The sequence below is a fragment of the Centroberyx gerrardi genome, chromosome 11 (genome assembly GCF_048128805.1).
Source record: "Centroberyx gerrardi isolate f3 chromosome 11, fCenGer3.hap1.cur.20231027, whole genome shotgun sequence".
In the NCBI taxonomy this organism is placed as follows: Eukaryota; Metazoa; Chordata; class Actinopteri; order Beryciformes; family Berycidae; genus Centroberyx; species Centroberyx gerrardi.
This window is the reverse complement of record NC_136007.1, coordinates 5,981,500-5,996,499: the sequence shown is the minus strand read 5'-3', so window position 1 is coordinate 5,996,499 and position 15,000 is coordinate 5,981,500. Positions and strand designations below refer to the sequence as shown.

The following is a 15,000-nucleotide window of genomic DNA, read 5'->3' as shown; positions in this document are numbered from 1 at the left end:
CTTGGCTGGCCAAATAGTAGAAGCTAAGTTTGTGCCCCCTCTAGTTGTTGGTTTCTCAGGGTTTATGTTTGCTCAACTTTAAAAACTGACTGCCCTGAACTCATTCATTTATTCTACAAAGTGATGTTAGATGATACGAATTAATTCATTCTTTCATTCTTTCATTTTGTAAAGCACTGCTAGCTGTATTCACCCATTCACTCATTGTCTTTAAATTGAAGTAAGTTGCTATGAACTGATTCATTATGTTAAGTAATGCTAGCTACTATAACAACATATATTAACTCAGTGATTTGCAGTTTATTTGAATACAGCATTAAATGTTGTTCATGCAGGGGATGATTTGAACGGGATGACACTCCTATTTTAACACAAGTAATCTGAATAAAGAAAGCTTTTGCACACCTGAGAGTGTTTTAGTTTTAGTGACAGGTGTGTAAGAGAAGGACGACAGCCCACAAAAATAGAGAAACCCCCGCATACCAAATTTGCATATCAAAAAATAATACATTTATTAGGAGGCAATATTTTGATCGAGGACCTTCATCAGGCATCCTGAAGGCACCATGTGATCTGCAATTTTTCCCACAAGACTCAAGAAAGCCATGCATCACATCTTGACAATGAAGTCCAAAGTGTGTATACAAAATCATGCAAATTATCATTAGGTATTATTAAACATCAAATGTCCTGTGTAATGACCTGGTGTAATGCAACAAATCACGTTACTGCTGCAAATTGTTGCCTTAATATATTTTTTAATAGAGTTAGTAATCTCTGCAGTCATTTCTCTCATGGCATGTCACAGTCATTTTGCATTGGCTTCATTTTTGTGGTGAGGGTGACAGTCAGCTTTCTTACTGTAGTTCACTCTAGCTTGTTGTCTTTGAGACTGCTAGTGAAGTTGGACGTTACTGGGTGAAATATTCTGGGCTAAATGTAAGCCTTCATCCTTTCAGCTTAGTGAAGGTGTAATTTCAGTGTAGGGTAGTGTTGGTGTAGCCTCTGGGCTCCACAGGTAGTTTTAAGGTGGCGTAGGTGTAGTTTCAAGGCAGTATAGGTGTAGTTTTAGGGTAGTGTAGCTCCAGGGTAATATAGATGTAGTTTCAGGGTAAATACATGTAGTTTCAGGGTAATGTAGATATAGTTTCAGGGTAAGATAGGTGTACTTTCAGGGTAGAGTAGGTGTAGTTATAGGATAAGATGAGTGTAAGTGTAGTTTCAGGGTAATAAAAGTGTAGTTTGAGGGTAGTGTAGTTGTAGTTTTTGGGGTAGATAAGTGTAGTTTCAGGGTAGTACATGGGTAGTTTTAGAATATATTGGTGTACTTTCAGTATAGTTTCAGGGTAGTGTAGGTGTGGTTGTAGGGTAAGAAAGGTGTACTTTCAGGGTAGTGTGCAGTTTCAGGATATTGTAGGTGTAGTTTCAGGATAGTAAAGGTGTAGTTTGAGGGTAGTGTAGCTGTGGTTTTAGGGTAGATAAGTGTAGTTTTAGGGTAGTACTTGTGTAGTTTTAGGATAATATAGCCTAGGTGTACTTACGTTTAGTTCCAGATGGTGTGGAGATTGACAACCGGGGCAGTTAAAAGCAACAAGCGAAGAGTTCTATTCCAAAATACTATATATCCATCTTGGGAAAAAAAATCATTACCATAATCATTCAATATCTCCAATGTTTAGAGGATCCAGTCATTTTGTCAGGGACTGAAGTTACCTACAGTACTATCCTTTAAAAACTGTTGTTATGTTGTGCTGTAAAGCATTTTGTAAGAGTAGATTTCACTTCTCCCAAAATGCTGGATATCTCATTTTGGAACCAGACTCTTCAAATGCTAAATGGAAAAATTACCCATCTACATTCCCTCAAAATGTTAGGAGACCATCAGCTGTAATGTAGGGACTTCATTACCATGCAGTGTCCTCCTGTGGGCCGTCATCATGATGTACACGGAGTCCAAAACGCATTCCAACAGCGACATGTTTGTAATGTTTTGGCTCTGTATTCCTTTCGCTTTGCATTTCAATCAAGTCAGTGATTATAACAGTATCTCATTAGTATCATTAGCATCAAAAATTCATAACATGAATTGACATCTAGAGTCTGCAAATAACCCAGATAACTTTAAACTCTTCATATCTTGCTTTCTGGTGCTCTTTCAGACAACATTAGTGTAGTATCTCTTCAGTGTATTCAACTGTAATATAATACATTCTGTTCTAAATTACATCTGTTGTAGTCTGGAGTATGAAGTTTCTGAGGTGTGAAGCCTGTATATCAGACTATCCTCAGATTATCAGGCTCCTACCAAGGAACTTCAAGATAGACAAGATGACTCTTCATCAGTCATTTCTCTGGATCAATTTCTCCATTGAACGGGACAGTCATTGAGGAGAAACAGCTGATCCAGAGTGTCCATGTTTGAAGCTCATTTGGTCTTTAATTCTAGAGATATTATGGTATGATTGGCTAATGGAGTGTATTATTAGTAATAGTATATAATGGAGGATATGTGGTGTTTATGGGCTGCAGACTTGTAGAAGTTAATGCATGTTAACTGAATTCTTAATGACTATTATTTATTTTACATATACATAAAGCTATCTGTCCAAAACATTCTTCCATCCTGGCATGTGGGGCCCATATCCAGCAAGTGCGGCAGATAGTTATTTTTTTTTTTTATTAAAGCTTACTCTATGATCTTAAACCTCAGTCAGTAGAATTCTGCATCTCAAATTTCACAGAAAACTGTCACAACTTTGAAACTTGTGCAGCTGCCCCAGTACTTTTGAGAGTTCACTGTATTTTTACAGAATGCATATAAATGAGTTTTCACACCATAGAGCAAATAACCTTTTGATGTTAAAATGGCTTGATGTATTTGTGTATTTGGTGATGCCCGGGACCGTGCACAGACAGTTTAGGGTGCAGGAAAAAAAAAAAAAATACAACAAACAACCAACAAAAAAAAAAAAAAAACCTCACCAACAAATGTTATGAGGACAGGGCCGGGGTGCCCTTTTAAAGTAATACATACATCATGAAAGGTGGTGAATTAAATTAATGAGTTTTGTTCCAAAATGAGATATCCATCTAATCAAAGTAATACCTAACGTTACAATGATTGGTTGCTCAAAAAAAACACAACTTTAAAAAAAATAAAAAATAGATAAATGAAAGGAATACACTGAGTTTTGGGGAAATTGGCCCATTGTTCAACTTACCCTTCAAGTAATGGGAACATAGACACCAACATCATCCATGTCCCTTCAGCATGTTGGGCGGACGTATGCCACTAGCATTATCCAAAGTAAGAAGACTGACATTTTACTATTAAAAGAAAGTTAGTGTTAGTGTTTTTTATTAAATGGTGTGTAGATTCATACATTTTAAAATTAAATATCATTAACATAATATAGCTGATGTAGCCAGGTTTATTATGAAACAAGGAAACTAGTCCCTGCTGGTTCAAAACCTTATTTCTGTACTGTATTTTGTGTAAATTTTACCACTCTCCTACACAAAACCGCCAGACTTGTCCGCATATCCTTTAAAATGTGTTGTCATTTAGCTTTAGAGCTGCTACAAGTTCTTATTTTCTCACTTTTGAGATAATGCTAGTCGCCTACTATCACTCAACATAGTGAATGCTAAAGTGTTAGCATGGAGCAGCGGGGCCAACGAGGGACACGTGGATGATTTTGGTGTCCGTGGTCTCATCACTTAACAGGTAAACTGACCAACGGGACAATCTCGTAAAAACTTGATGTTTTCCTTTAAGTCCTTGGTTGATGAGATGACAGTGAATTTTTCAGATTTTAGAGATATTTAAACATCAACTTCAAGTAATGATTTTTGTTCCCAAATTTGGTATATAGCATTTTGGAATGTGACATAAAATAGAAAACCTATGAAGCCATCTGACCCTGAGTCTGTGGACGGCCTGGTTGTGTCTATTGGGATGTTTGTCAGTTTTGGTTCTAGACTCGCTTATAGGCTTTATCCTGTCAGGCATATCACTGTCTGTCTGTCTGTCTGTCTGTCTGTCAGCCTGTCTGTCTGTCTGACTGTCAGTCTCTTAATCTGTCTCTCTGTCTGTCTTGTCTCTCTCTCTCTCTCTCTCTCTCTCTCTCTCTCTCTGTTTGTCTTTGTCAATATGTCTGTTTCTCTGTGTCTCTCTGTCCTTCTGTCTGTCTGCCTGTTTCTGCCATGTCTGCCTGTTTACCTGTCTGTTGTCTTTTATGCCTGTCTGTCTGCCAACCTGCCTGTCTGTCTGCCTCTACAATCACCAGAAAACTGACAATGCTACTAACATCCAGATCGTTGATGACCATACTCTGATCCTGATCTATCTATCTATCTATCTATCTATCTATCTATCTATCTATCTATCTATCTATCTATCTATCTATCTATCTATCTATCTATCTATCTATCTATCTATCTATCCATCCATCCATCCATCCATCCATCCATCCATCCATCCATGCCAGCTAGTATTCCCCCTCTCTCTGATTCAACCAAAGCAGTAATAGTGTTGCTGACACTGTTCATGTCACCAACATTGTTCTCCTGCCCTACAGTATGTTTGGCATTGTTAGGCTCCTCCATACTTTTGGCCATATGTTCATTTTCACATTGCGCTGCTGTCATGTAAAGTCTTGCACTTTTCAAAAGTCAACTTTTGAATTCAAACATTTCTAAAAGTCAAAGAATTCAGGAAAAGAGCCTTACTTTCAGACTATAATGTTCGCAGCAAGCATTTGACAGAGGTCAGGTTCACCGTCAACCCAAGCAAGCACAATATTTTCACAATGTGATATTATGGCAGGTAAATATTCCTAATAAAACGGCTTTGAACTGTTTTGAGCTGATATCAGAACATTTAGGTCCTGATTTCCCTGCAGGCAGCAGCTCTGGACGACTACAGTCTCAACTTTCATTTTAGCACTAAATTTAGGCCTATATGTGTTACATGGTGCAGGCCATCATATCAACTTCTATTAAAAGTCAAAATGTTTGCTGGGTTATTGTACTGACTGGGTGTGATGGGCCCTAGGGTGATGAGGCTCTACCAGTTAAACCTTCAGCTCCGCTAAAAACATGAAAATCAGCAAAACTGAGTTGTTTTTACATGACAGCAGTTTGAAAACATTTAGATGTGTGTTTTCCTTCTCTTTAAGTTTCAGACGTCAGTGGACTTGGCGTCCATGTTTTTATCCGTTGTTCTGAAAGACATCTTGTGCTATTTCTTTCTGCTCTGCATTTTATAGTCGACCCAGAGTCAGACAGAGCTGGAAGTTACTCCAAATATTACTACATACGACTATATATTGTAATTAATATGTCCTAGTACATCTTATAAAATCATAGTATATCAGTCAGTGATACACAGACACCAGTGCAGGTGATATGGGGCCAAGCAAAGTGTTTGACATTTTGCCTTTTTTTACACAAAGAAGAGATTTAGATTTTTCTAATGCAGAGAAATGGATTATATCTCCACTGTCGTTGTTGTTCAATGACTCCAAACTAAAAGTCTATACGGACATCAAATGTGATCTCTGAGACACCGCCGGTCTGATTTTGACTAAACTTGTAGAGATGATGCATCTTCGCACTGTGCTCCAGCGCTTAAAAATTACACTGATTGGTCTGTTGGGGCTGCAGTGATTAAAGATTAAAAAAAAAAGACGCCAAAGGACCAATTTTGGTAAAACTTGGAGGCATTTTGGCATGTATTTTGTGTTTTGCATTTGATAAATTTATCCTGATTGGCCTGTATAATTAAAGGTTAACATTTCTAACTCTGAAAGCCTCTGTCAGTCGGCCCAGAGGAGGAACACAAGTTTGGGGCACTCTTCTCTGTATCACCATTAATTTACCACTAAAATAAAGGCTTTTTCACTTTTTTTCTAAGAGAAGAGTTCCTTGGATTTATTTTTCTCCATTGCTCTTAAACCATTCAGTCTGATTGACATGAGACTTGCTACACATGCAGCTATCCTTACAAATTACACTGATTGAATAAAGGTCAAAATCCTTAACTCAAACATGGTTTCACCACTGAGGTGATAAGTCTTGAAGGGAGGAGACATTTTGGCTCTGTGTCCTCGTTTAACAACACTACACTGATTGGTCTGATTGGTCTGGGGCAGTTGTAATTAAAGGTCAAAATGTCAAACTTTGAAAGGCCAAAGCTGCTGCACCACTGCTCCCACTTTGATGAAACTTGGAGGGACGATGCATCTTGTTACTGGTTGGCCCAGAGGAAATTTGCATCATTTGTGGGACACGATGTGTTCACTTGTTAATGTCTGGGCTCAGGACTGAACCTTTAAAAGAAAAAAAGGGGTCTGTCCTGCTGTCTGGCTCTGGGTCGACCTTCAGTACTAACGACTAACAACCTCAAGTCACCTCCATTGTTTCACTGATAAAACTCCATCAGCGTTTCCACCAGCATCCTCCGACCATTCCTGTTGCTGCTACATCAGCTGTTGTTTTATGACGGCTGTGTTTCTATCATCAGTGGATCACTTGAAGAGGATTGTTCCAAAATGAAAACGCCACCATTTGGAAAAAATGACACCTGCCTTTTTGAAAAAATTGCTCGCTCAAAATGAAAACAAATAACACTTTTTTAAATGTTCTTGGTTCACAAAATGATGATTCTTTTATAGACTGGACCCTCTATATTTTTGAATGATGATTGTGGTCCAAATAAGCCAGAAAGAGGCCAAATTGTTTAGATTTTGTAAAGTACCAAAATCGATATGCATGTATAGTTTGATTCCCTGAATATTGTCAGAATTGGAGCCACAGCTACAATAGTACCAATCGTCCATGGCGGCCATTTTTCTTTCTGCCATTGCCAGTAAATGGGTTTTCCTCCATTTCCACTGAACTGACCATGGTAGGATGGAAATAATGCATCTATGCTTTGATGGCCAAGGAATACAACAGTGTTTAGGAAAACATCACAAACTGTTCAGAGCACGAATTAATGGCAAATTCAATTGTGTAAAGTAATAAATTAAATTGCCATTTTAGAAAACCGAAAACGTTGCCTGATTGTCATAGATAGTAAAATAGCAATGTTCTTGGTTGTCTTAAAATTGTGATTTCATTGTATTTCTTTGCACAATGTCATTGAATTCACAATCAGATGATCATCTGAACAGTTTATGATGTTTTTTCTTTAGCACTATTGTATACAAAAAATAGAGATAAACATTTCTGAATGAACATCTTGACTTTTCTACATTCTGTATTGAATGATGATTCAGGTAATGTGTTTTTTTTTATTTTTTTTTTTTGAAAATGTATATATTGCACTTTGGAACAAAACTCTTCAGTTGCTGTTGCTAATACTACATTAATTATTGTTAATGTCCCTACTAGCTGAAGTACTACTGGCTGACTCATCACTAATGATTAGTTTTATTGCTACTAGTTTTATGATTCATGTTCCTGTACCATCACCACGGAAACATCAGTTATTCTCTTCTGCTCTAGCTTTGATCATCACTGTTATTCAAAGGGGAACAACAGGCAACTTCTGGGCGGTCAGTTTATTCTGGAGGGAAAGCGAAGTGGTCGAAGATCGACTGTAACCCTCAAAACTTTACTCCAGTGTGCCTGTAGGTGGCAGCGTCATCACAGCTGGATGTGGAGTCTACATGGGTTACAGTCTGTTTTTAAATAGGAACTGAACCCCAGATTTAGTCACTCTTTAATTCTAACATATCGGATTATATTTGATATTAACGTCCAAACATTTGACTGTTGTTCCTCCATTTATTTATCAGCTATTACATGAATGCAAATGAATGTTAGTCAAGGTTAGCTCTCTGGTCATTAATGGTAGTTCCATTCTTCCATTTTATGATTAGCTTAATGATAAGTTCATATGCCTATCATCAATAGATATACAGTAGTATGTAATAATGTTGCTAGTCCTCTGCTTATTAACACGTAGTTCCCTTCTATCCCTCATCATTATCGTCCCCGTAGAAACCCAGTTAACTTGGCAGTGTTAAAACTGAACGAGCAGGGCCTGTTGGACAAATTGAAAAACAGATGGTGGTATGACAAGGGCGAGTGCGGCACCGGGGGCGGGGACTCCAAGGTCAGAGCACCGTAACCCCAACGGGTAACGCCACGCAACGGCACACCGGGGTAACCGGCAACGACACGCCACTTTAAAATCAAACAAAAACACTCCGGACGGTACGACTAAACCTGATACTACTGGAACCTCAGTCGCAGTGAGACGGGTCCCACTGCTGGAATGGACCCTTGTGTTTTAAAACTGAAAATATTATGGTCCAGCTTTCAAAATCATCCCCTCTTTGGCCTTCAGACTATAAGGTTCAACCACAGAACTTGAATGGATAGAACAGTCATTCCCATTCAAAGCAACGTTCCAGGACAGTCAGAGCGGCGACCATTTTTATGTAAACCGTTGGGCTAGCTTCTGTATAAACCAGCTTATGGCAATTGAGTCGCTGAGGCGAGACATTTTGCAGGAAGAACCAAAGCAGTGGAAAACTGGCGGAGGCTACTTGCAGCTGAATTAGGTTGTCACTCTGCCTCCACTAGGTGGAGCGCTTTCACAAGCTGCTGCTGTCTGTTGAAGTCGGTTAAAAGTTTTGACATCTGTGCAGTTAGTGGAAGAGGTTATAGTTGAGTTAATCTGTCTCCACTAAAGGCAGGATTTAGCTACAATAGTTTATAGCATTTAAGGGGATATATTGAGTCAAAGTTTGCTAATATGCTGATTTTGACGAGAAGAGCTAGCGAGAGTAGCACAACCTTTGATGAAGCTATGTTAGCCTCGTCGCTAACGTTAGCTTTCAGTTGAGTTTTGATAGTTTGCTAACAGACTCATCTGCTCAGTTCTCAAGCAAGTGTGACAGACTTTACAGTGTCATGTCCAGACTTGTGTTGTCACCATAGCAACTAACACTTCAAATTCCATAATCGCTATTTTATGATGTACTAGCCAAATTACCATGACAAACAGTAAAGGACCGTTCTATCCATTCAAGTTCTGTGGGTTCAACACACTGTTGGATCAAAGTCACCTGATTGGTCATCTCAACTGTGGATACAGTTCTTATTGTTTACTGGCAGTGTTGTCTAACAAACTCCCCTCCCCAAAAATGACACTTTAATTGCACCAATCCTTCACCACAGAATACGGTTGAATAACGCTCCTGGTTGTTCATCACTGTGAAGACGTTTTGTCCAGTAAACCCAGTAAAGATCCCGGAGTGTTTCCAGCTCTTGCCGGTTACCCAAAGTGATATAGTAATACACATCTCGCACGTAGGGAGTCAGGCCAAACCAAGCTAGATGGAGTATTAATGCATATCACTTTGACGCTGACAGTTTCAACAGTTTTATGTGTGATTGTGCCTGTTTTTGTTTTGTTTTTCTTTCTTTTCTTGTCGAGGTCTTCCCTGTAGCGTACCACAGCATCTGTACTGCTAATGCCAGGTTTGCTAATGTCTGCTGCTGCTGTAGCCGCTGCAGCTGAACCAATAACATAAGATAACATGGAGGTGCATAATGTTATTTATGTTATTTCCCCTCCCCCCCGCCCCCCCCCTCCCTCCCATGGTTCTTTGAAGAATCCCAGTAAACCTAGCAGTACTGAAGCTCAATGAACAAGCCGTCTTAGACAAGTTGAAAAACAAGTGGTGGTATGACAAGGGGGAGTGTGGAAGCAAGGACTCCGGCAGAAAGGTCAGTTCTCAGCCTGGTCCCGAGGTCAATGTGTTGGTTTGCCCCCCCCCACCCAACCCAACCCAACCCAACCCAACCCCACCTCACCCCCCAAGTCCCACAACCCAACGCACCTCACCCCAAACCTCCGCAGATACACTCTGAAAAGAAAAACAGTTCCTCAGAGAGATTGTTTGTCTGCAATCATAGGAGAATCTTATGTGGTGCTTGCATAATATTTATATATATATATATTTTTTTGACTTATTTGGTGCTTAAACAATAACTAAACCACAAACCCAAATCTGTGTAAAGCCTACTGAGCCCCTCTGGGGTCACATGGTAGAAAAAAAAACTTGATGTGTAAATCATTCATTTCACACACAGTTTACCAATCCGTTCGCACAGTTTACAAATCCATTCGCACGGATTTACACATCAAGTTTTTTTTTCTACCATGTGACCCCAGAGGGGCTCCATAAAAGCCTGACATCTAATTGTAAAAAGGTAAAAAGAACGGTACTGAAATGTCCATCTGCTATTGGCTGATCTTTGGCGCCAAGTGATGTCACCTTCTGTAGAGTACAATAGGTATTGACATCACCTGGCACCAAACATCAACCAATAGCAGATGGACATTTCAGTACCGTTCTTTTTACCTTTTTACAATTAGATGTCAGGCTTCACACAGATTTGTGTTTGTGGTTTAGTTCAGTTGTTTTCGTCTGTCAACTTTATTTTCTTTGTTTCTTTTAAGATGAGGTCTTGGGTCTTATTCTCACCTACACAATCTGTATTTTTGTCTTCCGGTATGTATTATTTTGCCTGTGTAAATATCTAAACTTTTAACTTTAAAAGAACTGCAAGTTATTGAAAAAAAAACCCCAAAACAGAACAGTTTTACATGGCACCAAAGTGGTTCCTCTATGATTACAGTCAGAGAACTTGTTACTTGTTTTTGGTTCTATGAGGAACCTTTTGTTTTTACAGTGTAGCGCTGCTGCTCAGCCGACCATTCAGCAGCGCAGGAGGAAGGATCGATGATGTCTACAGAAAAAAACAACATTTTAATATTCTGCTGGAGTGTGAAAACCTCATTACTCTAATTTCCAGTGCTTTTTAAAAAATGAATCTTGAATTGAGGCTCCCCATGGTCCCTTATGTGCTGAGTATACATTATGAACCTAATTCCCACGACACCTGTTCAAAACTCGCTGTATAGTTCAACAAATTTATGTAAATCGATGTGAAAACCAGCCAGGGTTTAGCAACTCTGAAAAAACAGAGGACTTTTTTGGAGATAAGGGGTTTTCATGCAGCCAGATCAGTGGAAATCCAGCAGATTTCTTCAGAGGCTTTTCTCTCTGAGGCCGCTCAGCCTTCCTCCTGCTCTCCAGAATATTCTGTCAGCGCCGTCAGAGACTGCAGCACACTGGTACCAGCCGTAGACAGACAGAGGGACGAGTCACTCTGGTGAAAAACTTGACTTTTAATACAAAATACTAACTTCTTTTTAATGCTATTTTTATATATTTATTTTTCAGCCCAGCCTGGTTGTTGTACAGCGTCCTTAAGGTTTCAGAAATACAATTTTTGGAATGGAAGGGAATGGGCCAACTGTAGATTACAAGCCAGATCTTTTCTAGTGACATTTCAGATATAAAAAGCCAATTTTTCACAATCTCCCTCTCTCATGCTGTCTCTCTCTCTGTCTCTCTCTCTCTCTCTCTCTCTCTCCTCCTCCTCCTCTCTGTCTATGGTTGTTACCAGTATTGTGATGAGATAATTGCTCCTGACCACAGCTGTACCCCCCCCCCAACATACACACACACACACACACACGCACATTGATGTATTTGTCTCCAATCTGTCACGTCGTCCCGCTTCCTCTGGACTCACACTGTAGAAGACCAACGCTCCTCAGTCTGTCGGTGTGGCAGAGAGGAGAGTCGATCTTAACGTCAGACTGAAATGACTTTTTAATCACTGTGACTCTTACGCAACACACAAGCATTTGCTACTAAAACAGATTTTAGGGCGTGTTCTGATCGGTTTATCTGAACTCTGCAGCGCTTCCTGCTTCAGTTCAGTGGGTTTGTCCAGGTGAGAACGATGACCTTTGAACTTTAGTGGCACCAAATAACGACAGCGAGAGTCTCAGTCCTCTAACAAGAGAACTGCGGTGCGGTTCGTTAATCAACTACAGGAAACCACCCCGAAACACAAGGGATTATGGGAAAATGAAGTCTGGACTGATGCTCATATTCAGCTATTTCTTCATGTGTTCTTAACTGGTATGAACACCACAGAAGAAGAGACAGACAAGTCCATCATGTTAGATAAAGTTACAGGAACTGGAATCAGATTTGTTTTGACTCCAAAATCTCTAACCTGCAGGATAATAATAATAATAATGATAAGCTGTATTTATATAGCACTTTTAACACAGTTACAAAGTGCTTTAGGCTGCGGCCACACTGATCCGTTGGAAAACAGACAGAATTATTGACGGATATATTTCTGTCCGTTGGGCTGTTTTGGAACGTCAACATGGTGGAGAGGCAGAAATGCAGCTTTGCTCATAACGGTATTACAATAAAAAAGAAGAAACAGACTCTACAGTATAAATTTAAACAGAAACTGAGCTGGAAAACCTCCAGTCATCCCAACGTCACACCAGGCTTTTTCTGTTTTATCTTTGTTTTGGTCGGACCGTTGTGTCTGTGATGGCCGCTAGTTTTTACATAACAAATGATGAAGTGATGAATCAGTCCGTCCAGAAAAAGTTCAACTGGTTCGAACTTTCTGTCTATCAAAACCTCTTTTTTTACAGTCTGTGGTCAAAACGGATGGAAATCTGACGGAGACGGACGCGTCATCAGTCCTGTCCCGACAACAGACAGCTCTTATTGAAAATGAATTGAAATGAATGGAGACAGACAGATAAGAATACCAGAACCAGAATAATAACCACTAAAAGAGAAAAGTAAAATAACAACAATAAGATGGAACAATAAACGGCAAAAGATAGAATAAAAACAGCATAAAAGGGGCAGGAACAGCATAAAAAAGCATAAAACAAGGCAAAACAGTATATATATAAAAAAGAGTAAGCAAGGATCCTAAACAGACTTAACAACAGGAGAACAAAATGATGACAGGTGACCAAAACTCTGTCCAATAAACGACTTCCTTGTGAGTCATGTGACCAGTCAGTCCAGAACTTGGAATTTGCATCAAAATTCATTACAAAAATAATTTCTTGTTGCTTGAATAATATTTTTTATTATTTGATTTCAGTCTGACTTTAAGCCGTCTTTAGATAGATTTTGTCAGAAGCTGATTGGCTGAGGATGACATGACAGTTTGGAGAGAAAAGCCCCTGATAGGTCCCCCACTTCACAACACTTCCTGCTCAACAGGGGCCCCGCCCACTTTCAGTGCTGTTTCCTCCTGTCCGTCTTCTTTACAGGCTGCATGCTATTGGATCAGAGCGCTAAGCCACGCCCACTAAAACCAAGTGATGCATGTGACAGAAGAACACACAACCAGTGATGTCATGAGAAACAAGACTTCTCCAACCAATCAAATTCTCTCAAAAATTTTTCTCAGAGGATCCGATAGTAAACCTTTATACATCCTTCGTAGTAAGAGTTGCTATATTGTGTAGAACAGTACAATATACTGTATATTTTTTTAATTCATACTAAATAACTCACAACAGATACACAAGCCTGTGAAATAGGAAAACTGAGTGAACTTGGAAGATTAAGAAATGAGATATAAATGTATAAATGCCCAATACTGTGACATAAACAGCCCTGACTACAGAGTTTTTCCTTCTGATCCCCTCAGTCTGTTTGCATTTCTGTGCATGAAGCTGCATGAGACAGAGACATGTGGATTGTCAAAGGCTGTGATGTAAGGGCAACTTCCTGAGGCAACACAGATGGGTGATTTTGCCATCAACAGAGGATGGGATTGGGCAAATGAGACAACATTCATGTGTCAAGATAGTGGGCTATAAAAATGAAAATGATAATGAATATACTAATGAAAATATAATGAAATAAAGCCTAATGTTGCCCCTGTATCATGGCCTTTGAAAGTTGAAAAGGAGACTTGTTGAGAGTTAGAAAGACAGAGTTTTATTTTTAGCTTTGTCTCTTCTGCTGATTTATGAAGATGATAATTAGCGTAAATGAACTTTAGCTCAGTGTTACAGCTTAGCTTCAGGAGAGCTAGAACTCTACCTGTACTGATGTCATGACTCTCTGCGCTGTGATTGGTTGCCCCTGACCCCGCCTCTCTGCGCTGATAGGACAAGACGAGCGCGCTCAGCCTGAGCAACGTGGCCGGAGTGTTCTACATTCTGATTGGTGGGCTGGGCCTGGCCATGCTGGTGGCGCTGGTCGAGTTCTGCTACAAGTCCCGCATCGAGTCCCGAAGGATGAAGGTGAGTCTGAGAGAGTCTGTCTGATGAGGTGTGACCCTGAACTCTCCACAGACCTGCACAGTGTCCAGTGAGCAGCAGGGTTCAGGGGTCAAGTCAGTAATGAAGTCATCAGTTCCAATTCAGCTGAGGAATTGGAATTGGAATTGGAAAAAAAACCTACAGGAAACAGAATATTAATTGAATTGGAATTTCGGTAAGTTGAATTTAATTCAAAGACATGCCATGTTTTTTTTGTTTTTTTTCTTACCACATATCTGAGATTACACATAGTGTTATATATTATCAATACTGAATATCATAAAATGTTAACTGTCTTTTATTTGATTCATAATGTTTGATTTATAATGTTTAGTGAGTCTCTTAGAAGTGGAATTTAATGGAATTTAATGGAATTAAATTCTGTTTCCTGTCATTCCAATTTAATTTACATTCTGTTTCCTGATCTGGGAGACTTTCACATTCACACTCCAGGAACTGAATTGGACTCTACTGTGCATTCTCACTTCAGTTTATGAATGGCCCCAACAGTGTTGTCACTTGACAAATACAGTACAACTCCAGCCAATCAGCAGAGTTCTGGTCTTATTTTTCTCAGCAGCATTACTGAATTCCAGGAAGTTTCAGGGATCTCAGGTTTGTCCGTTCTGTCGAAGTGTCCTTGAGCAACACACTGTCCACCCACCAGCTCACTCACTATACATCACTCTGCACAAGTAAATGTAAAGTAGAAAATGAATCATCTGCGGTTTAAAATCCAATGTCACAACTCTTACAGAAGTGAGGCTGTGGTTCTGTCTTGCTCCTCAACGTGTCAAAGC

At 39.5% G+C, this 15,000-nt stretch overlaps 1 protein-coding gene across 1 annotated transcript in view; it reads left to right on the top strand.

The window, feature by feature from the left end:
- The window catches only part of LOC139910157 (glutamate receptor 1-like), an 83,210-nt gene that overhangs the window by 62,338 nt on the left and 5,872 nt on the right, over window positions 1-15,000 (top strand). The window contains exons 15-17 of the mRNA XM_078286657.1: window positions 9,633-9,747; window positions 14,048-14,183; window positions 14,970-15,000. The exon at window positions 14,970-15,000 is cut by the window's right edge and continues 16 nt beyond it. Coding sequence (XP_078142783.1) covers window positions 9,633-9,747; window positions 14,048-14,183; window positions 14,970-15,000 — 282 coding nt within the window. The remainder of the gene's footprint in view (window positions 1-9,632; window positions 9,748-14,047; window positions 14,184-14,969) is intronic.